Genomic DNA, 23,698 nt, shown 5'->3' with positions numbered 1-23,698 from the left:
GGGGAATTATGCACTGCCGTCAGCCAGACTACGATTTCACTCCAAGGCTTTTTGCTTTAAAATATGTAGCTTCTAGTAACAGCAGACGTGGTTTACCAACACTAGACTGTTACAAAAGACAACAGGGCAAAACCGATGTTAAATGATTTGTTCAGCCAGCCTGCAATCATAACTGCTGTGACCGCCTTTTTTCTTTTTTTTTTCCCCATTCTTGCACTGGTTTGTAAGATCAGCTCAATCCTTTACAAAAAATTGCACCTGGAAGCAAACGTCCACCCGAAATAGCAGTGAACCCGAGAAGTGGCACTTCCACAGCCACAGTGGCTTCCCGCACACCGTTGCCTCAAGCTGGTGCTAAACGGGCAGGAGCAGCAAATAAACGCCGTTAACAGGGCGACATGCAAGGGCAAAACTTGACTTACGTCGCGTTAAGCCACCCGCGCGCGCACATACACAACCTGCTCAGCGCTCAGAAAATGGACAGACTGCATAGCATCTGTGCCGGGGGGGGGGGGGGGGGGGAATATGGAACAAATAAGTAATTGCTGTTTTTACTAAGTAAAGCAGAAAATTACAGCATTTCAACAGCCAAGCATGTTTGTTGCCTGGGAAGAACCATTTGTGTTCCAGTTTGGGCTTTTTACTCATTTGAAGTCCGTGCCTCAAAGCACATTAAAAGCATTTTAATTATTATTATGAGAACGCATCCTTGCAAAGATTTGAAGTCTATAAATATAACTGGGGAGAAAAAAAAATAAATCAATCTCAGCAAATTTCCCGTATTGCCAACAGTGAAATCCAGAGGAAGAAGCCGCTCTAAATTAACACCTTAGAAAGCATGTAATTCTCTTCAGGGAGCACATATTTTATTAAAAATCTGCCTCGGTTTATCAGAAAAGTGTGTGGCTATATGGATGTTTTCTTAGCTACATTCAACTCTCTTCAAAAAGACATCCTCCAGAATAGCACTCTTTAGGGACAGTGTTTCAGGGTTGACAAGAACATTAAACCATATTATAATTATCTCTTCAATGAAAACACTGCTTTGTAGTGGAGGCAATGCATGGCTCTCTAGGCTAGTGTTATTAGGCTATACGTGTTTTCTTGGAAGGAGATTCATGGAAAGAAAAAAGCTTTATAATTTACTGCAAGGAAAAAAATACGGAGTACATGTCATGCATAGCAAAAGGGATTTTACAAAGAAGGTACTAAGTTGAGTGCCTCACTTATCTTCAAGAATGCTTGCACATAATAAGTGTGAGGATCAGTTTAACACAAGCTACAATATATATATAACAGACACATACGAGTCTGTGTGACCGTTCACACAGATAACTGCAAAAATATTGTCTGTAAAGTAAGGTAAATATAAAGCAATTGATTCCTATGCCATAAATGGACTCTGTACCATTCTTTTTGGTGTCACCACTGAACAACACACATTTTTATCGCAGTTCAAATAATAAAACCTGTTAATCAAAATGAATATAAAGATTTTCTAAGTGTTCTTCCACATTTTAAGATACTATTTTCTCATATTAATCTGGCAATTAAAAAGTTATCAGTCCTGAAATGGTGAGCAAGTTACAAACTCCACCAAAAAGATCTTAACACATTCTTAAATTACTGTATTTAATGTGTATACATACACATACTGTCCATATGTACATATTGTGATTTATTTATTCAGATTTTAAAAAGAGTATTATTGCTTTATAAAACTTTTCTATTCCTGCATGATGCAACCCTGTGAATTATTTTAAAATACGAATTATCTTATTATTTGCAAAAATAAGGGTGCAACTTTGTTTTCTTTAGCAAGTTAGTATTTGGTAGACATTTCTCATTTGAATCTTAAAAAGGAATGAACTAGAGAAAAGAAACAAATGAAATGACCTTAACCAATAGTTTATGTACACCCTGGACATGGCAAACATCGACAATATTATGAAAAACATGTGCACAACATGCTAATGGAGAACTGCAAAGCTGTGGCGTTTCAGTCGTGTGCACGCAGGCACAGGCACACACAAGCGCAATCACAAAAGACAACATCCCCAATAAACAGCTACCAAAAATACCCAATTGGCCTAATATGAGACACAACAGCTTGAGCATTCTTATTTAAAAAAAAAGGCAGAAACTCACCAAATCTTGGTTTTAAAAGCAATGATAGGTATCCAGAGGGAGAGCATTCTGAACAGTCAATTACTTTCACATTTTGTCCCAGGACTTTAAAAGTTAAAGGCATAGTTCTGCCAATTGTGAGATGCCCCATCCAGCACAGACCACCCACAACTACTGATTTTCCATCTGGTGAACAAAACAGACATCTCCCTAATTATTTTTAAAAAGGTTTTTTTTCCTAACATACCTCCTTTATTTGTCTGTGACCTGGAACTTAATGGAAAACCTGGTAGATGCCAACCTCATTTCTTGTAATGATGCATCTTATTTTCCCTACTTTAAGTATGCTTATTTAAAGGCTGTTTAATAGAAACTTATTACCTAAGCTGATCTTTGATAGAACCTAAATTACAAAATAGTTTGAAATTAGAATGACTTTATATCCAACCCTAAACATTCTAGTTAAATATTAACCATTAAAAGTTCTTCCCTTAAACTGGTATATTAAAACAGAATGGAACTAGGTTTACAGTCTCTTATGCTGGGTTCCCATATTGCCAGTGTCAAAATTTATGCCTTTTTTCAGCAATATGGTTGCCATTGCCAGCACTACACTTATAAATGCCAACTGTAATTAAAATCTGGCACCTTATACAAGCATTAAACTCACTTAAAGATTACAAAAATATATATTTATTTTAAAATACTCCTTGCAGTGTATGCAGGCTTAAAAAAAAAAAAAAAAGTTCTTATTCTACTGGTTTTAAAAACACCACAAAAAAAATGGTCCATGTTGTCCTGAAAACTGATCTGGAAAAACTTATGTACAGTGCTAATCTTTCAAGGTGGACGCACATGAGAGAGAAATGGCAAAACCTGGCTGTTAAAGAAATAGCATATCCAAAAAAAAATAGGGTGCAGGCAGCTACTATGCCTAACACAGGGCAGGTAACACAAAGCCTTTAAATCACCATTCCTGACCCTTTGTGTTATCGTTCTCACAGGACGCCTAACCACCGTCGCAGACCCCAGGAGGCCAAGGTGACTGCCTGCAGGACATGGGAGACAACAGACTTTGGGGTGGGCACATAGTATATCCAGAGTAATAGTTTTGTTCTGAGGCAAATGCCTACAATTCCGCTTTTTCACTCATTAGGCACCCTTTCATCACTACGTAGCTATGCCACCAGCAACAACGAGGAGCAGGCTGGACAGCCTGTTAAGAAAGCTCCATTCTGTGCACATCAGCAGAAAAAAAATGATCGGTAGGAGGTTCCCGACGTCCCACGTCTCTACAAGACACCCAGAGTTATCTCAGGAGATAACGAGGGGGAAAGGGGGAGCCAGGGAAATGTGCCATCACATCTAGCACATCCAACCATGTATTCAATTTCTACTTAATAATAGGCCACTCCTGAGTTACACAACTGGCTCATTGACATCCACTGAAGAAGAGGAACCTATGTTCTTCAGAAGGTAAAACTGAAAAGCGATCCAGAAAGGCAGAGCAAGGTACATGGCAGCGAACGAACAAAGATAATAGCATTAGAGCATGGTAAGATTTGCTTCTTGGTCTTGGCTACACTGCACCCCAAGTTTGTCCCTATTCCTTTGGTCATTAATCTTGGCTAGGGAGACAAGGACTAGCCAGAAGACCATCCTCCTGGTAAGGTGTTGAGAAAGGATTACCTCACGGAAACTCAGCACTGTGCAGGAACTCAGTTTAGAGAGAGAATTAGTATAAAAATGGGTGACCTAACCCTCAGCAAACTCATCTTTTAAACAATCAGCAACAGAAAACAGGTTTTTTTCAAAGCAATTTGATGAAAGGTTGTGAATTAGCATTTACAGGAACAGCTTTTGGATGTGACCAGCAGAAGGAGAGGAAGCACTGTGGCATTTGTTGGGAAGTTGGAGGCACCATGGACCAAGCAGCAACAGGACTCGGCGGCTTTGGACTCTCTGCCCTGTCCTCCACATCTCACGTTTCTAGAGCCCGGGGCAACTTTTCCCTCACTATCCTACTGGCAGAAGAGGCAATTAAATTTCATTGTGGGGTGCCCCATATGCCAAATGTTTATGGACAGGGCTGGAAATTTTATTTTCCCATTTTCTTGATTTCGCATTCTTGGCTGAATTTCTGGTTCCTTATATCAAGCTTGCACTTATGTTTATTTTCACTCACAGGTACCTCAGCCACTGATGATTTTCAGCAGGACGAAACCTTTTAAACCACTTTTTAAAATAATAATTTAAGCTACCAAGCAGGGAACCTTGAGTTAAATAATTAATTTGAATCTTGTTTCTCCATTTATACATTTTAGTTATTTTCTTGAAGAAAGGTTAATTCTCAGTTTGTAACCACTGAAGTATGTTGCTTTGTAACCACTGAAGTATGTTGCTAAATATAGCTTTTACACTAAATTTGGCACTTCTTATTGCTAGCCAGAAGGACAGAGAAGCTCTACTGATATATATTTAAGCTTTTCTAGAGCTCATTATACATTTTTTTTCAGTTTAATTTTATTTTTGTTAGAAAATTGTGTATGGCACATTTCTTTTTTACTATCCCTTTGTGTTTACTTACAGTTTCTTTGGATGGAAACTGGAATAAAACTTAAAATATAGAGACACGGATGATTATATAGCACTGTCTTAAATGGGCTAGACTTACAAAGAAAAATTATTAAATTGTGATTTGATTTTAAAATTGAACTATTAAAATAAAGTCAATATTAGCAAGAATTAGCACACCAGTCTAGTATCTGGTCGTAATAGCCCTCAATACTGTAGCATTAGAAAATCTAATCCTCTCATAATTAGCTTTTATTCACAGATTGGTAGAGAAGAACAAGCTTTTCTGCTTCTTTCAACTCCCAACTGGTCAACTTTGAATGAATTAATTATTTAACTGAGCTAATTGAATATACTGAAGAAAATATTCTCTTGGTACTTGCAGGAGAGACTACTGATCTCAAAAGCTGACTCAGTACTTCAGATGACTCAGGTTTGTAGAGTTTAGTCACCGACTTCCATCAGTTCAGTGATCTGACTTACAACTTGGGAAGCAAGAATGCATTTTTTCTATTGTATTTGTTATTTTGAATGATTTTAGCAGACTACAGTAATTTTAGGCCTTAGCACCATTTTAATAGAATTATCTTTAAGAAAAAGAAATGCAGTTGGTATAAATTTTGAAACGTGTTTTTGTTATTTATTTCTTGATCATTAAGCTTGACCCATCTTATTCATTCAGTGTTCAGCTCCTTGCATATCATTTAGTTCCTGAAAAATTATTCTTGCTTCATTGAGGAAGGTGCCAGCATTACTGCTACTAGTGGTAGAAAGTAGAAAGTCCTGCATCTCAAATATTTTACATAAAGATGCCAGCAGAAAGTATTTTATCAGCTGTAGAATTGGTTAAAAGTGTTCTGAAAAAGAATTTGAAAATTTCTAAGGTAATAAAAGACTAAAAGAATAAAGATAAAAGAATCAGGAAGGTGGTGAATATCTGAGTGTCTGAACTGAAGGCCTCCAAACATCTTGGGGGTCTATAGTAGCAGAAGGGCCCAAACCATTGCTAGATTTCCCCCCAAAGCCTACATTTGGCTTAAAAGCATTGCTTCTTTCATCCAGGAAAATAATCAGGTTAGATCAATGGTTCTGTTCTGTTCTCTCTTTTTTCCCCTAGCCTGTCCCACAGTTTCTCTGCAGACAGGGATTCACAAGAAATTTGGCTGGACTAAATGTCTTCTGGAGAAGGTGTATGCAGCAAAATTCCTGGCTATTAGCTGGGAGGAAGCATACAAATACCACTTAATTTTGTCGTTAGCATTCCATAATGCATGTGTGATTTTATACAGTCACAAATTACAATGACAAACCCTAAGCCGTCATGTCTTCAATTTTCTTTTCTTAGTTCTCCCACTTGTCGGTTGTGTTTTAAGGCTAGCAAATCATTTTCCAAGCCAGAGTAGTCAAAGAAGCTGATGAAAAACTACAGCTGCCCCAGGAAAAAGCAGCCCTTTAATAGCATGTTCAGTCTGTGGTTTATCCTGTCCTGGAACGTAGGTGCTGAGTTCCAGCAGGACGACAATGTGCTAACAGCATGCATCCTACTAGATAAGGATATTGACCTTAAGGATAAAGTTGACTTCAGTGAACCCTGTATCATTTCAGACATATTCAAAGGAAATCTTTCTTGCCTGCATAAAATACAATAGAAGACTCCAATTTTATTTTAGGAATTCAAAATCTGGACATGGCAAGTCACCTGGCTTAACAAATCTTTGTGAAAGCAGTAGGTTTTCCTTTCTTTCCTTGATTTCTAGTGTACAGAATAGTTTTTTGTATCCATTCCAAATATCTCAGATTATTGAATCTAGACAAGCTTCTCTCCTATTTTCAGATTCCCTGTCAGAAGAACCAAGAAGTTAGGAAATTGCACATCACTTTTTGGAAAATAAATTTGTTTCCAGGATTCCTCTGAGTATGGATGAACAAGAAGTAGGGCGGGAGTTCAGGACTTGAGAATGCTCAGATGGGAAGGAAGAAGCACAACTAAACCTGTATTTGTATGTGGGTGGAAGGAAAAGCCTTTGATTTTTAACTCTAAAAAGCTCTATAGAGCCCAGATCTCTGACTGTGGTTCTATACCTTCAGACAGAAGCGATCCAACGCTATCAGACCTCTGGAGAGCTGATGAGTTTATGTTGACCAGCCTTGCTGGGAAGAAAGAAGCCTTCCCTCCAAAAATGAGACTTTTCCTCAGTATGTGGGAAAAAAACGGAGAAAAAGCCCAGTTCTACCAATAATCTCCCTGGAGCTCTGTAGCTTTCACCTTATGATGATCCTTGGGCATTTTTTAATGCCTCTGTGTTCCTAAGCACAACTCCATGTGAAATAGAAGTAGAGGAGTAACTAGTGTAAGCTGGTAAGCAGGTGGCAGAAAGGTCAAATTTTAATTCACAGAGAGAATAGATGTTGATGTACTTAAGGCATGACAAAAGTAACAATCATGTACCAAAAGAGGGGCTTTTGGCTGCCAAAAACAAACAAACAAAAAACATGCATGAGAAAATGTGGTTAACAGCAAAAAGGAAAGGGGGGGGGGAAATATGAGCAGAGAGCAACGTTCTGCTGCACACACTGAAAAGGATGTTTGACTGTGGATTTTTGGCATTGGTCTGCCTTTTGCGGAGCCGTGATTGGCATCAACAAAATTTGGCTGACCTGCTTCCATATGGCACAGGAATACACCTGTCCAACAGCACTGCTGACAGATATATAAAAGTAGGTGAAAGAGAGATTAAGAGAAGAAAAGTCCAGAAAGAGACGAATATTCCTCTGGAATACGAGCTTTGCTGATCCACCATCAACTTTTGTAACTTCACTCAGAAAGTGACTGTAGAAGATTGCCATGGTTGTATCCTCTTCCTGCACGGACACTACTGGAATTCAGGAAAAGCACCAACTTAGAAGGAAAACCCATAACTGAGCTCTCTAGCAGGTGTGAAATCTGAACAGAACAGGCTAAACTAAATATAATGTTTCCTACTTCATCCTGAGATAGCCTGTCTTGCAACAGGCCACCAAAGGAGCTTATTTCTGTAGCTCTAAAAAACACCAGAGTCACAATGCATAAGACCTTTCATGAAAAGATGTCATCATATATTTTCATTATTTATGGGTACAATACTATGAGACACATCTGTCTTAGGAAACCCATAAAAGTACAGCATGGAAGGAACATACGGTTTTGGAAAATACTGTTGTACTACCTCTTCTACACGAAACCTCCAGTGAAGCACTGGAGAAGCTCTGCAGCTTGGATCTGAGGCAGAGCTAACACATCAGATGGAGAAAGCTCCATCCAACGCTGAATCGCTAAATACGATGCCATGTCTCTTTTCCTGTGAATTACGCTAGACTAGGATTTACTTCATGTTTTGAACTCTGGATGGAGGAGAGAGGGACTCCAGATGAGCAGTCCATCTCCTGAGCTCCCTCTTTCATTTGATGGTCACAGATGAGTAGCAACTGCAAGTTTTTGCCATTCAACAGAGTTTTGCTGGTCACTGTGAAACCACCTGGGCCTTAGAAGCCACAGCAGTAAGGTCAAAATCCTGAATGTGCTTTGCAGATTTACTTGCCTTCCCATACCCATGATTATCACTTGTCTGCTCTAGGTTGAGACAGGGCTGTTTGGAAAAACCTTGAATTTCTGTTGTCACTGAAGCAGTTGTGCCATGAGTAAAAAGACACTCCTGAAGTCTGAGGTTATCTCCAGCTTTTCAAAAACTGAAGAGGAACTAAACGCTTCACAACATGCCTGTTTGAAATATATTCAACTTATATTACTACTTTAAAACTGCTTTCATAAGCTTATTTTTGTTCTCACAACACAGCACACCTAGAATGATTAAAATCTGAATACATCTGGTTTGTTATTTTCCGTAATTTATCTGCTTATCTAAACGCATGTATTCCCTTAGAAAGGAGAAATGGCAACATGCTAGATCCTATCTGCCCAAGCAAAATGCAAACACTATGTATTATATTACATTATATCCTAAACTTTGGTAGCCAATATCTCCCTTTGGGAAAAAATGCACATGTTGCCCTCCACTTTTTACGGGAACACACAGGTCCTAACTGGCTGTCATTAAATTTCACATTTTAAAACATGCAAACAAACATAGGGTAGAAGTTAAATTATGCAGTACTGCTAAACTCACTGTGCAGGCTCCAGGGATGGTATGAAAGAATAGTTTTAACAGTTCAACATGTAAACAAAATAAACCAAAAGAAAAGAGTGGGCACCATTTTGTGACTGATTTTTCTGTCTGCTACATTTTATTTCTCCTTGTTTAACTATATACACCAAACACATTGTCACAAGCCAAAAATTCAAATGAATCATACTGGTGAGATAGATTTTGGGACGCAAAACAACATGAGTCTTTTCTTTATGTTTGGAGCAATAAAGCGTCTGGTGGGGGGGTGAGGAGGGAGCAGGCAGCAAAGTGAGGGGGTGAGAAGGGAACTGGCAATTCCAGGCCTTGCCTTTCTAATTGACAACCTCAGGGCTACTTTCATCACTTGTCGACTTCAAACCCACACTCAATTTTTCCTTTAGATAATGATGCAACTATAACATAATGGTGTTTCTGACATATTGCAGCGTGTAGCAGTAGGAAGATTTCCTCAGTAGCTTAGTTCAACAGGAAGGAAAAAAAACAAAAACTGTTAAATTTTTTTTTTTCCACATCTATCAATTTCTCAAAGAAGCAGTTAGTAAGAAAACAGACTTTATAGTTCCATGCTAGAGTCAGTATTTTGTACTGACCCAGCCTAAAGCATCTTAAATGTTTTGATCTTGCTATAGATTTAACAATAAGCTAATGTTTAACGCAACATGCCCACAATGCTTAGGCTATATATGTATTATATATATTATTAGGCTATTAGGCTATGTACAGTCTAAATAAATGAACCCACAAAAGCAGAAATGCACTAAGGATTAGAGAACTGAAAGAAAAAAACCCAAGAATAATAATGCTAAAAAACATGTTGATGAAATGACATCTAGAAATTGTGTGTTATTCACACAGAAAATGCAGAACCCCCCGTGCCTGCAAGAACGCTGTTGCAGACGCATCCTTGCGGAGAGTGAGGAAAGCCTCACTGATGCTCTGGCAGAAGAAGTGGTCCGCAGAAGCCAGCCAGACCATTTGTGACGGGTAAGGTACCACGGTAAGTATGTTTATCACATTTTGACCGTAAAGAAAAAAATAAATTTTGTTAAGTAACAGCGTGTCCACAGGCAACAAAGCACCTGGCTCTGACATAAACAGTCACATAACTGCCTTTTAATAGTGGATATAAAGGTTTGAGTCCTGCAATCAACTCTGCAAAGGCCCTGGGGTCATACTAAACACAGTGCAGTATTTGGGGCCCCAAGCCCATCAATCTAGGCAACAAAAGCAGCGTAAGAAAACAGAATAATGCAAATACGCTTCTGCATCACAGCCACTTCTTTGGAGTCCACGTGAACTATGTACAGCAGGATAACAGTTTGGATACTATACAATACAGCCAGTTGCTTCTAAAAGTAACATGACTAAGTATTTGGATATTAAATGCACCTAGATGAAGAGGACAAAGATGTTGCAGGCAGACTGGACTTGCCATCAGCTCTATTGTCCTCACTGGAATTTAGGTTTGGATCATGCAAATTGGCATCCAAGTAATTTCAGCCAAGAAACGTTAATGAGGCTGCAACTCATTCAGTTTACATGGGCTGAACTAGAAGAGTTCAGCCCCAGCAATTTATAGCATTATAGATATGGATGACGAATTTTTTTGGCACACACTTGAGAAGTTTTTAGCCTAATCGAGCGAGTGGCAAAAAGAACCAAGCAAAGTCCTCCACCGTAACAATGGCGATTTTGAGGCATTAATTCCTGAAATGACTGCTCCAACTCTCACTTGAGGCACCACCGTGGGAGCGAGTAGGGAAAGCTGTGCCTGCCCTGAGAATAAATATCGGACTTCAAAGTTTCCATGGGCTGCCACTCCAGTGCCTTTCAGGGTCTGCAGATCCATAAAAACGGCAGCATATTCTTTATTTAGTGGACTGCATTGCCTGTTTAGAGCCATAACAGCTAGTTTCATGAATGAAGATTTGCTGTGCTGGCATACCCACCACTTCGTTGAAGACTTTTCTCCATTTGTGCAGCCCGCTACTGGTTCCTGAACACTCAAGGGGCGAGCGCACTCTGCCTACAAAATGCCTCACCCACGTGAAGAGCTAAGCTCGTTGCACCTCAAGGTTGCAAATTATTATTAAAAAGTCAGGAGAAACGCATTTTATAGTCAAATTAGCAGTTCAGCAGAACAGCGGTCTGCAGTGGGAAAGATAATAAGCCCAGCAGCTGGGCACTACAACAGCTGATAAGGTTTTTACTAGGATCATTCCCCTTAATGCATTTTTTTTTCTTTTTTTGACAAAAGAGATATCAACACAAGTGAGAAGTATGAAAGAACAGGCTATTACATCAGCTTTCAGAGGCAGATTTTTTTCAATTTATAAAAAATCAATACCATAAAGCACCTTCGCAATTTTGACAACCTAGGTCTGCAGCCAGCAGTACAAACTGGTTACCTTTCAGAGTTTGGGGTCTAAGTTTTACAAGCCTGTTTTGCCTTCCTGCAGGCACTTTAAGCTTATAAATGGCACCTTTCAGTGTCCTGAAGTCTCCTGTCGCTTAATGATCTCACATAAAATGAGGTCCACAAAACTTTTATTACCGCTGTAGTTCAAATTCACAGGTGAAGAACCACCAGGGAAAGGATGCGGACGTGTCTCTTGCTTTTGCTCTCCTAATTTTCCAGGTGCAAGAAAATTTCCCACTCAGGCTTTAACAATTAGTTAACTCTCAAAGTGAAGCCTGAACTAAATAAAAGACTATGGTATGTTACCCAGTTAATCACGGGAAAAATCAGAGGGGAAGATACTAGAGAATGAGACACATTAGCATCAGATAAAAAAAAAGAAAAAAGTGTAGCTATAAACCAATTAGCCCAAAAAGGCTATTTAAGCATTTATTTGTTGCCTTTTGTTTTCCACATAATTTTAGTCACTTAATTCACTAAGTATATTTAACACTCAGGAATTATACGTAGTTTTTTTATTAAAACATGAATTTGTTCTTTCCTTATTCTGGAATTAACAGCCAATGTTTGAAAAAAAACATATTGTACCTCAGCAGTAAGAATAAAAATTTGAAAGAAACCTCTCTCTAAAAAATAAAGGATTATGTTTGTTACAAATTAACTTCTGCATTTATATAAAGATTTAACAACTCATGGCATGCCAAATACAGTGCTAATGAGCTTTGGGTCGTGTTTTTCTTTTTTGGTTGATTTTTTTTTTCTGCTAAAAACAATTACTAGAGGCCATTCAAATGCCACTGCATAAACCAGGAAAGCTAGTAAAACTGTAGGTAAAATCGGCATTTTGTTTCAAGCATGGCTCAGGAGTCCAATTCGCTGGCGAGCTGCATATGTCAAATAGCACAAATAGCACTGTCTCCTCCAGAAAGGAAGCAGGGTAAGATGCTTTCAAAAAAACATTTTACAACATTCTTTAATTAAAAAAAAGGGGAGGGGCAAAATCTCACCATTTAATTCCGGCATTCCAAACGTGAAGCATCCTAGCCTTTCTGCATCTTCTCCACTTTTCATTGAAAGGTAGATGAACTAGCAGAAATATAAGTCCTTCCTTCTCAGTGCCTCTGTATGGGATACACGTACCCATAAGAGCTTAAAAACCTCATTGGAGAGCATTATTAATCTTGCTTCTAACACTGGGTAATTTTTAAAGCCTATTAAAACACTGTCTGTTCATAACAGCACAAACCTTGCATTTTCTTGACCTCGTTTCAAGAAATGAACCAAAAAAAAAAAAATCAGTGGAAGTTGTACACAATCAGCTTTCATTGTTTGGTTATACAGATCGCTGTCTATCTAAACTACTAAATATATAATAAACATATAAATTCTACAACAAGCAAACATAACCATCTATCACAAGTCGATGCTTTGGCCTCATGAAGGTCCTGGGTTTCCCCTGCTTTGTTCAGCCCCTCACACTCTGCCCATAGGCCTAATCACACTCTCAAAAAGCCTACAAACAATTCAAACCTCATTTGGCGCTGGGTGCGCTATTCCCGCCTGGCTGCAGTGGAACTGCTACCTATTTACACCACCACAAGTAAAGTCACAATCAATCCCTTGGACTTCAATCTTCCCCGTCACATTCACATTACTCCAAAGGCTTTCAGATGACTTTTTAACTGAAAACATCCAGGATGTTGTGGGTTTTAACAAATCATCACAGCTATTTCCTAGCAGCTGATAAGACTAACGTTAATTATTATTGCCAGGAAATAAAAATCTTCTGTGATGAGCTAGTCCTGTTAGGCATATATTCAATATTTTCAATATTGCAGTTTCTTTGACTAGCATTTCCCTGACTAAAGAAAAAAAGAAAAAAAAAACCCAAACACCAGACTGAGCAAATGAAAGATATTCGCACCAACCATCTCCGCTTTCCAGTTCACCCAAAAAAATCCCATTGACAATTTCAAGAGCGGGGAATCAAAACCCATTATTAGCAAGTCCGCACCAGATAAAGCGGTAATTGTAGTTATACAGTATTGGAAGTGTAGCTACAACATAGCGTGACAGCTTGTTAGTGTTGAATATATATAAGCTCTTTGTAATTGTGCCTTTGGAATGCCATCTGTCTTGAATTAACATCCACCTGGGATCATGTTTCGATGACCAATATGGACAGATTACTGGAACTTTAAAACCTTGCTTTCTTTGTAATTGACATTTAAATTGTTTGAAGTTTCTCATTAAGTCCTTTTTTACAAATTAGGTGCAGATGTATAAAGCTCAATGTACAGTACTAAGGGAAATTAGGTCACTTGAAAGCTCAATGTAAAATGTATCTATTAACTGTTTAAATGCAATGAGTACATTAAAATTTAGAGATCAGCTTTATGCCCCAAATTCTTCAAAGTTTCATCATTTCCCTTTCATCACTGCAGAGGCCCTGATGCCAACCATTTTTAATTAAAATGGCAGAAAAGAAAGCAGGTTGGCTGCTCGGCCCATGACAGCAGGTCAATCCCGGCCTGTGAAGGGGTGGAGAAGGCCAGGCGGGCAGCCCCCGAGTCAGGCCTATGTCACAGGGACCAGCGACTCCCATTGGCACCAACGATGCTTGGAGTTTCGAAGAGCATACAGATAATTGAGGGGGGAACACAGCAAAGACAAGAAAAAAGGGAAAAACTGAAGACGGAACTTGTTCCAGTTTCACAACCACGCGGCTCAATGACAACGAAGTTGACCTCCGCATCCATTTGCGATTGAAGTTCTGCAAGCTTGCAGTGCTCCACAGCCTTGTGGGGTGGAAGAGGACCATTTGAAGACCGTTTACTGAGGACCGCTCCCCCACTAAGGGGGCAGCATTTGGAGAAATACTGCCATAGACAGTCCGACTGACAAAATACCACTGGTGAGTCAAGTATTTCATCACTCCAAATGAGGAGGCTCAGAGCTCCAGTTAGGGTGAGAAAGAGGAGCTGGGTCCACCAAGGCTCCAAGAGACACCACAACCAGAAGCACACCTGAAAATCAGAATGGGCTAATGTGCAATGGACGGGAGCACACACCATACTGTAAGAGTTCAGAAGGCAATCAGTTCTTCAGCAGAAACCCAGGAATTATCCAGGGGCTTTTACCTGCCAGAATGAGTCTTAACAGAAGTGGCTTCAAGTATAGTGGCTGAATCTCCCTTCAGGGCAGGAAAGCCCTGCAGACTGCAATACCTGAGAAAGAACACAAATTTACTAATAAAACAGAGCAAGGTAGCAACCCTTTCCAGGAGGGGACAGTACAACAATTCACTTGCAAAGGGGAAAAAGAAAGAGAAGTAACTCATTTTACACAAGGAGAAAGACTTCTAACAAAAGTGTATTTATACTACATTTGTTCTGCTAGGACACCTTACAAATATTGGCTTCATTTTGCTAGTAGATCCACACAGACAAATACAGCACCAAGCAGCAGCATCTAGAGGAACTGAGTTAGCTCTAAGCAAACTAGCTGGGGTGCCAGTGGTGATTAGCTGTATACGTTCAGCTTTGCACCCTGCTTCTCATTAGCATTAATTAGCCTGCTGCTGCCAGTATGAAAACTGGCTCAAACACGGATTTCACAATCCTGTGAATACTGAATACTGGAGTGCACAACATGTAGTTTATGTCAGCTCTGTAGCTCTCCACCAACTGCAGAGGAGAGTGGAGACCCCATTCAGCATAAAGCGAGAAAGCGGTGTGGACAGGTAATACCCTCATTTGGCATAAACCTGCCAATATAATTTTAACCTGCCAAAAATGCTTGAATAAATTTGAATCAGCAGAGCAAAGGTTCAACTCCATAACATGCTTCATCTGACCCAATGGCAGCTGCTGACGAAAGGCCACATCCTGGACACCCACATGCACCCTCGCATGAGGCCTGGTGATAGCAGTCGCAAGGTAAAATGAAGCTTACTGAGGCAGCCAAAAAACAGCCTGCCAAGCCAAAGGCCCCCAATACTGTCAGTCTCCAGCCGGATCAGTTTGCTGATCCCATTCATCAACTTAACATCTAATGCACAGGCAGCAACGGGAAGGTGCAGGGGAGAATGGGGAATACGGACTGCTCCTTTTGGCAGTCAGGTTGGAGCAAGTGCAATAAGACACAAGAGCCTGAGTTTGGACTGGATTAGCCCTTCAGCTTGCATGCCTGTGGCACCAGAAGCCCTAAAGCCAGATTTACCCCACCGTTGAACCACAGCTTACTAGAGTTCGCATAGTTACCTTTAAACACATTCAGGTACAACATACCCAGCCTATGCCTTGATTTCAGGGAGTTCCATCAGGTCCATCCACAGTTGGAGGATCACAACACCAGGACCTCAATTAGCGGCGTTTGGAACATCATCTCCCTCCCTCTCCAGTGTGAGCCAATCTGAGGTTCTCACCTCCCCAGCTATGTGACAACACTGGTTTAAGTGAATCAAAATCTGCTTGTAGAAAAGCAGATTCTGCAGATACTTCTCAACTGTTCTGCCAACTGTTCTGCCAGATAAAATGTTTTTATCACTAGAAAGTCACACTTTCAAATACAATTCACCCCAAGGCCATAATCTTGAAAGACACAGTGTGTAGAACATAAAATGAGGGATTTTTTGATAATGGTTCAGGAAAGAAATCCCTCACAGACTTAGCACTTTATTGATATTCTTCGTTATAGCTCTACACACACTGAACAAGATCAGCTACTGGTAAGGATCATGATTCATGTCTTTCCATTTAAATGTTGCAAGAAAGAATAAAACTATTTCACAACTAACAAAGGGGAACCCTTTAATTTCTTAGAACAATTTCAGCTCTCATTGTGTTAGCACCCTCCAGTGTCCAATCTATGAAAAACATCATTGTAATGACTAATTTGCCAAGTAGCCACAAACTTGTATTGTGAGACAAAAGATGAAGAAGCAGCGGGTTCCTGGGGGAGATGACAATCAGAGAAAACAGAAGAAACCCCCAATGCTGTAAATAATTTTTATTCCAAGTGTAGAAATTTTAGATGACATATGTGCGGTCCCTCAACAAGATCTGAAATGGAATTATTATTTAATCCTGTATTATCTTTCACGCAGACATTCAGTAAGCCTCACCATGCCACAGAAAGCTGTTACATCCATTTTAGTGACACAGCAAAGGAAGCAGAGCTCTGCCAGCAGCACTTTGGAGGTTCCTTCATTCATAGCTGGCGTGCTTGTCTCATCGCGTTTGATATGACACACGTTATGTGTCTACACGGTATAGTCCGTATTCTGCAGCACTCGGCCAATATGTGAGCTTAAGAACACTGCTTTTGATTGATTTGATATTGGCATATGGGTATACCTCTGCCCAGAAGATGCCACATGTAAAAAACCCTCCTATGCACACTTGAAGCAGATACGCACTCAGCTGGCTTAGGGCAAGCAGGTTTCTTGTTGGTAAGCAGGTGATCACATTTATGTTTGCAACATTCTTCTTTTGCACCGTGATCATCAAGCAAAGTGAGAACCTTTCAAGAAGATCTGTAATCAAGGCAGATTTCATAGTCAATATTTTTACTGCAATAATGTCTTCAAAAGCACACTTAAAGTCTATTAAGAACAACAAAAAAACAGCTGCAATTTTTATTCAAAAACAGTTGGAAGGACTTTTTTGAACTTCTCCCAACAAGCCAAAATCCTTCTCACACAGGAAAAGCCCACCAGGCTCTGAAATGTCACAAGTGAGCAAAAACAGATCAAAACTGCTTCAACTACCGTAGGTGTCATCTGCCTGCTAACGATATCAGTACCTTGTTCACTCTCTCATGGTGATGTTGAGCAGCAGCTTTGCAGGGGCAGTAATGTCCTCATGAATAGTGAACCGCAGCAGCTGGGGAGGAAGCCACACTGGATCGGAGGTACCTGATGTAAATTGGGGTCCAGGATGCTGCCACTCTCACATCACAGTGATGAGTGCTGTGGGACCCGTGTGCCAGAGTCCGTACCCAGTGGAACCAAGCATCCCAAGAGGCACCTGCCATCATTTCTGTATCTGCAAAAACTGCTGCTAGGCAAAGACCGTGAAGTGGCATGTTAAATCCAACCAACACATGCCTCAGTTGCCCACGTTTGAAGTTGTCCCTTTTTTTCCCTCTGCTCGTTGCACACAGCTACGTGGATGCTCAGCTTGAAGGTGAACGAGGACTCCTCATTCCCCTTTTGCTTGGGTCTCTGACCAGTAGGCTGCCCCAAATTCAGGTCCTGGGAGGCAGCTTGCAGTCTGCAGTTTCACACCCTGAGTCTCCACCTGCACAGCTTCTCTGGCTTCAGAGCAGCACTGACGACAAGGCACAGAAAGCTCCCACAGATGGGATGCCGTAAAGTCTCCCGGGATCAAGTGAGGGGGCCGCAGGGTTCAGTAGCCATGTCCCAGCCTGGCTGCAGCGCTAGCCAAGGCGCTGCTTTCTGACCACGGCTGGCAGAGAGCAGCGCTGCCAAGGGCAGGCGGTCAGCCTCCTTTCCCAACCCTGGATGTGCATTATGCACACATAAACGTGATCATCTGCTTGCCTGCAGCTGCACGCAGTGTCAACTCCTCACCTCGCTGCAGTATAAATATTCAGAATTCCTCATGACCAGAAACTGTGAGGCTTGGCATTTATAATTCTGCACCAATGTGGAAAAAAAAAAGAAAAGAAATGAAAAGAAAAGAAAGGCATTTACATGCACCTGGAAATGGTATAAAAACGAAATGAAGGAGGTAGGATGGAAAATGACCTTGTACTATATAGGACAGTGTGACTGTGGGCATAAAGGACTGACTTGGATTTTATGGGCTTCTTGCACAGCACAAACAAGTCTAATCATCCCTGAAGTTCCTCAAGACCATCAGAATCAATATTGCATGCTCATAGTAACATCTAGATTACAGTTATTACAGACTGCATACTTTTTTGCTAATCAACTATAAAATATTTACAGTATCATGGTCTCAGCACAGACTGCAAGAATTTATAGCTTTAAATATTAAAATGAACTAACACTTGACTGCCTGCCTAATGCCAGTACTGAAAATCTGCTTTCGCTCTAGAAGTGCTGTTGAAAACCTTACTTAAATTGGCACAAACATAACGACCAACCATTCCAGTAGGTAAAGGACATTTCAGCCTGCAGGTAGTATGCACCTGCAGGCAGAAAGCCAGCACTGCTGGTGGCAGCTTGCTATCAAAACCACACAGATCTCCAGCAGAAAGGTGCTGTCAAGGCCTCTTTTTATAGCAGGTGTCATTTAGCACCTGATTCTGCAAGCTGATCTGCATGGAGATTTTCATATCTATTTACAGTGGAGGTTTTCATATCATCCTGCCCAAAGTGCACCATCTGACAGCTATCTGGCCACCTGCATGAAACCGCCTGTGATCTCAGGCCAGCTACAAGGGACATGCGGCACCTACACAATCGTCACCAACTAGCCCCCACCGAAGTGTCGGCATGGAGCTGCATCAACCTTCCCAACTCACAAGGGCCTCTCCAGGTCAAGGCTGAAGGATGCCGGTGCGACAGCTTCTTGCCCATGCCATAACTTGCATGTCATTTTTGATAAGGAAAGCAGAACAGCTCTTCCCTGCGCCTTTAACTCCATTTCCCTCATCTGTATCGGGCCTCAGCTCTTGACACCCAAGGGGACAACCTTCACAAGTGCTGCATGCAGATTAATCACAAAAACCCAAACTACTCTGACAGCAGAATGAAACTACAGATAAGCTAGACATCAATAAGAAGGCAAGGCAAAAAAGGCAAAATTTTAAATACAAAATACCCCAAATCCACAGCCAGCTCAGCAAACCCCTGAATGGAAAATAACTGGATGCCAAGGAAGCACTTTGGTGGGCATTGTGCTTGCCCTGTTCCTAGCCTTCCACAGGGCTTTGACTCAAATTCAAAGTTGCTAGGGCTGGACAAGTCCTTGGTGAAACCCAGCACAGCCATTCGCATGTTCTTGCCCAGCATTTAGCTTGACACAGAGCGGTTCACAGACGGAGAAGATAACGCAGTATTTTCTTAAAAACAAGAAAACCCATGGTGCTGATCCCATGCCTTTTACTATTGCTTGTTTTATTCTGTAATAGATTGGGCGCAGTGGGCTGTAACAAGCTTGCTAGGTCAGAAACTCCGGCGCCACAAAAAGGAAAGACCGAGGTCACTCTTTCTAATTTAGTAGCTATCAGTTCAAAGCAGACAACCAGGCAAGGGTAATTTTGCAGTAATTGGAAGAAACTAATTTATGTTTTCACTTTCCTTGTGTGCCTAAGTGTCATACGTTATAAATGTCCCTTACAGAAAGAAATAGAGCAGAAATAGGCAATTGTTTCAGGGTGGGAAGAAAAGGCAGGAGCTCGTCCTTGAGACTCGGAGAGCCTCCTCCGACTGCTCCACATCTGCTGTCTGAAGGGATCAAGTGCCCAGCCAAGCCGGACGAGGAAGCGGCAGACCAGGAGAGGCACCATCCCTCCTCTGTTAGCGCATGATGGACACGCATCCCCCAGCACAGCACAGCCCAGCTCAGCGCACGGCTGCTGCTCCAGCCGCTGCAGCACAGGCCCACGAAACCTCCTGGGAAGCGGGACGAGCGTCCAGGTGGTAAAACGGGGGGTGTCGAAATGCCTTGTCAGTGCGGACCTTCATCCCCCCACTCCTGGCCTCCTCCTGCTTGCATACCAACCTCTAGCTGACGGGCAGGTGATAAGTTTGAAGCCTACGGTGCCCGTCCTACCCTCCTCCTGCGGCCAGGGAAATCTTGCCCATTCGCCTCTTGCCGCTGGTGGCTCCCTCAAACAAAAGCGAAGTTAAACAGCTCCCTACCCACTCAGGGCACGCTGAACAGCCGTGGTGAGAAGGGACCAAAATGCAGCTATTCGAGCCAGAACGGACATGCAACGTCCTTGAGGTCAAGCAGCAAACCTCCAGGGTCGTGCTACTTTAACTCACAAAATTAGCTGAGTAACAGCAGGGCCCAAAAACCTTAAAAAAATAATAATAATTTAAAAAAAAATAAAAAGCTTATTATGAAGAAAGCATGCTGGGTGCTTCTGCTGATGGGGCACACACCGGGAAGCAGACTTCCCCCTCCGCCCCGGAGCAGCATTTTGGGTGCCCGCACGCCGCGGGTTTATTTTATTTAAGCAGCAGCTCCTGCGAGGCAGGGGAGGCCCCAGAAATACGCAGCGGCGGAATCTGACGCACCCCATGCACTTCCCAGCCCACCCCCACCCCTCGCCCCGGCCTCTCCTGGCCCCCCGCGAGCCGGGCGGAGCTTCCCGGCCCGCTGCGAACAAATCCGGCGTGGGGGGGGAGGCAAAAAAAAACCCTAATCCCCCCCAAACCCGAGAGCGGCTTCCCGCCCGCGGAGCGCTGCGCAGGGGGTGGGGGGGAGGGGCGCTGCGCGGGGGGTGGTCGCCCCGCAGGGAGGGGCGGGGTGCGGCGCCCACGAGCCCCCACGAGCCCCGCCCCTCCCCGCGCCGCGCGGCGCTCGCGTCACTCACAGTCTCCGCCTCCCCAGGCCCGGGTTGGCCCGCCACAGCGCCAGCGCCGCCGCCGCCGCCGCCGCCATCATCACCGACTCGGCCCCGCCCCTCCCCGCGGCCCATTGGCTCGGCCGGCGGCGTTCCCAGCCGCGCCGCTGCGCCCCTCTGCCCCGCGGCGCCCATTGGCCGGGGGGGGTAGATGGAGGGGGCGGGGCCGTCGCCGCCACGTGGGGTGGGGGCGGGGCCCTCCGCCGCGTGTAGTAGCCGGCCTCATGCCGGGAGGGGAGGCGGGCCTGGAGAGGACCGTGTGCGTCATCAACGGCGCAGCCGTTACCGGCCGTTAACCGGGCTGCGGTGTCAGGGAGTCGTCGTGTTCCCGCCGCCCTGCGGCTGCCTCCTCCCCGGTCCTTCAGGGGAGGCCGCTGCTCCCGGGGGAAAGGCGTAGCCGGGTCCTCAGAGCGAGCTGGGGCTGCTTAAATAGCGCTGTGAGTGCTAACCGGGCCGGGTCTGACGCAGACCGGTCAGGTACGGTGGTGTGAGTGGGGCTGCCGATGGGTGGGCAGTGCAGGGCTGTCGAGCAGCTGCAGGCCCCGACCTCTGCTGAAATCACACCTGCCTGCCACCTGAGGCCTCTGTCATGAACACTTGCTCACCTTCTTAGGCAATAGTAACTATGCCAATATAGCCATCTTTCTAATGCAACCACTGCATCCAGGTATGTGCTAGTATGTATCTTGATATATTGGCATAGCAAAAGTTGTACAGTTTGGGGATACATTTGTGGCAAGGCTGCTAGAGTCAGCATATACCTAGAGAAATGCTAACAGCAGATGCTTTTGACACAAGTGACTCCAACTTCGGGATTAAATTCTGGCTCAGATACTTTTGCTCTGCACATCTTGATCAGGAAATAACTGTAATGAGTGGAAATAGTTTATTCTTGAGGAGGAGAATAAAGAGGTGAGATCAAAGGTGAAATAGGAAGTAGCACTGGGGGGAAAGGAAGCCAAACTGAGAAGGAAGGGATCCTGAAAATAGAGCAGTGCTTCTGTTGATCTGTTTCTTCCATTTTCTGTCAGGCAGAACTTACACTGAAAATGTATTTTCCTTGCCATTCTGCTCTAATATACTAGACTTGCTATGAAACATAATTTCAACAAGCTCATCCATGAGTATGGGTATTTTTAGCCCATTTTTATTTAGGACAGGAAGTTTGGATCATGCTCCCTGCCTGTCTCTTTGTCTCCCATTCCCATCCTCCCACAACTGTTGAACCTATTGCCCATTTTGGACCAAACCTGGCCATGGGGGAGAGATCCCCAACACACTCAGTTTCAAGAGCTTTTATGAAAACAGGGCCAGGATGGGGAAGAAAGACCCAAAGCAGTTCCCCCACTCCTCAGGGTGCCTGGGCCCAGGCTACCGGGGCTGCCTGGCCCAGCAGCCCAGGCACTCTCCTGTCAGTGAGCCCCCCCATACAGCCTGTGCTGCCTTCTGCTCATCAGGGCATGGCAGAGGTCACACAGGGTCTGCGGGAAGAGGGTAGAAGGGATGTGGAGGGGGAAAGAAGAAGGGCAGGGTGTTTTGCAGTCGAGTTGGTGGGCACAGACATGTCAGACACAAGTCCGTGCAGATCAAGCTGCAGTCCTTGCGAAACCTTTACTTTCTAGTGTTCAGTTTTGCCAAGAAACTTTGTTCGTTCCCTGACGCTCGACTTGCTTTTCTCTGTCAGAGGACTGTGTATAATTTTCCCATCCAGCTTAGCATCACTTCACTGGGGAAGCAATGTCAGTGAGTGTGAATTTCCAGTCCTGGCAAAATGAATTATGCTGTTTTCAAGAATTGTACTGAAGCATGAGTGACCTGCGTTCAACTTCCATCCCCTCGGTAATCTTGCATGCTAGTGATGGGTGATACCACTTGAATCTGACATAATGTCAAATAATGTCAAAAAAACATTTCATGGTAGCCCCAGTAGCATGATAGTGTTAACCCTTTTCAGCATAGAATCAGTAGAGGTCCAGTGAACTATGTGTGGCAGAGGCTCTTTCTTCCTCCTTCCCTTCACTAACACTGCCCTCCCTTCTCCCTCCATCCTCCAGCCAATCTTTTCTCCTTGGGGAACTTTTCCTAATAATGGATAATATAGCACAGGGTGGTGGAGGAGAACCTGGAGACTTGCCTTTTGCACCTCTCTATAGGGGTACGGGATTTCTATCTCCTACCTCTCTTGTCAGTGCCCAATTTCTATCCTTGCTCCTCTCTCATCTTTTCCCTTTCCAGTTCCAAGATCCCACATGTGTTAAATGCTCTCCTCCAGCACTCTGCTGTGAAAAAGCCAGCCAGCAGTGAGGAAAAAAAAGAGATGTGCTGCCCCTGCCAGACCCTCTCAGCCTTTGTGTCTTTGTGGCTTCCAGTGCCAGCCCAGAGCGAGGCAAGGGGAGCAGAGGCACAGCCAGCCTGGGTGGCTGGGACCACAGCCTGGCATGAAGTGAGGATCTCCCATGCAGCAGTATTATTTAGTGCTGCAAAGTCATTTGGAAACAGGATATAACCATGGTGGCAGCAGAACAGCCATCGCTCCTGCATGCAGAGGAGCTTGCAGGTTTAGGTGGAAGTTCAAACTGTGTAGGTATGAACCCTTTTTCAGCACTAGTCACTGTGCATAGGCTTTGCAGAAAGCAGTGTCAGCAAGCCCAGGGAAGCCCCTGGCCTGCTCATTTCAGAATGATATTTGCCTGTTAGACTTGCAAATGGTCATAGGGACATAGAGAAGTCAATTAAATCTCATTACCTCCTTTTCCCATCTGTAATCTGGGAATCATACTATTCATCTGACTCGCCCTTTTAAAGTTGGAAGCCTTTTAAAGATGCT

General features: G+C 43.1%; 1 protein-coding gene across 2 annotated transcripts in view; it reads right to left on the bottom strand.

Moving 5' to 3' along the window:
- Window positions 1–20,913, bottom strand: part of CLYBL (citramalyl-CoA lyase) — a 212,270-nt gene extending 191,357 nt beyond the window's left edge. For both annotated transcript variants that reach the window (XM_067293634.1, XM_067293625.1), the window contains exon 1: window positions 20,842–20,913. In XM_067293634.1, the coding sequence (XP_067149735.1) occupies window positions 20,842–20,912 (71 nt within the window). In that variant the 5' untranslated portion in view covers window position 20,913. The remainder of the gene's footprint in view (window positions 1–20,841) is intronic.
- Window positions 20,914–23,698: the final 2,785 nt, after the last annotated feature.

This window comes from Apteryx mantelli, chromosome 1 (genome assembly GCF_036417845.1).
Source record: "Apteryx mantelli isolate bAptMan1 chromosome 1, bAptMan1.hap1, whole genome shotgun sequence".
Taxonomy (NCBI): domain Eukaryota; kingdom Metazoa; phylum Chordata; class Aves; order Apterygiformes; family Apterygidae; genus Apteryx; species Apteryx mantelli.
Note: the sequence above shows the minus strand (reverse complement) of the source record. Positions and strands in the feature narration are given on the sequence as shown.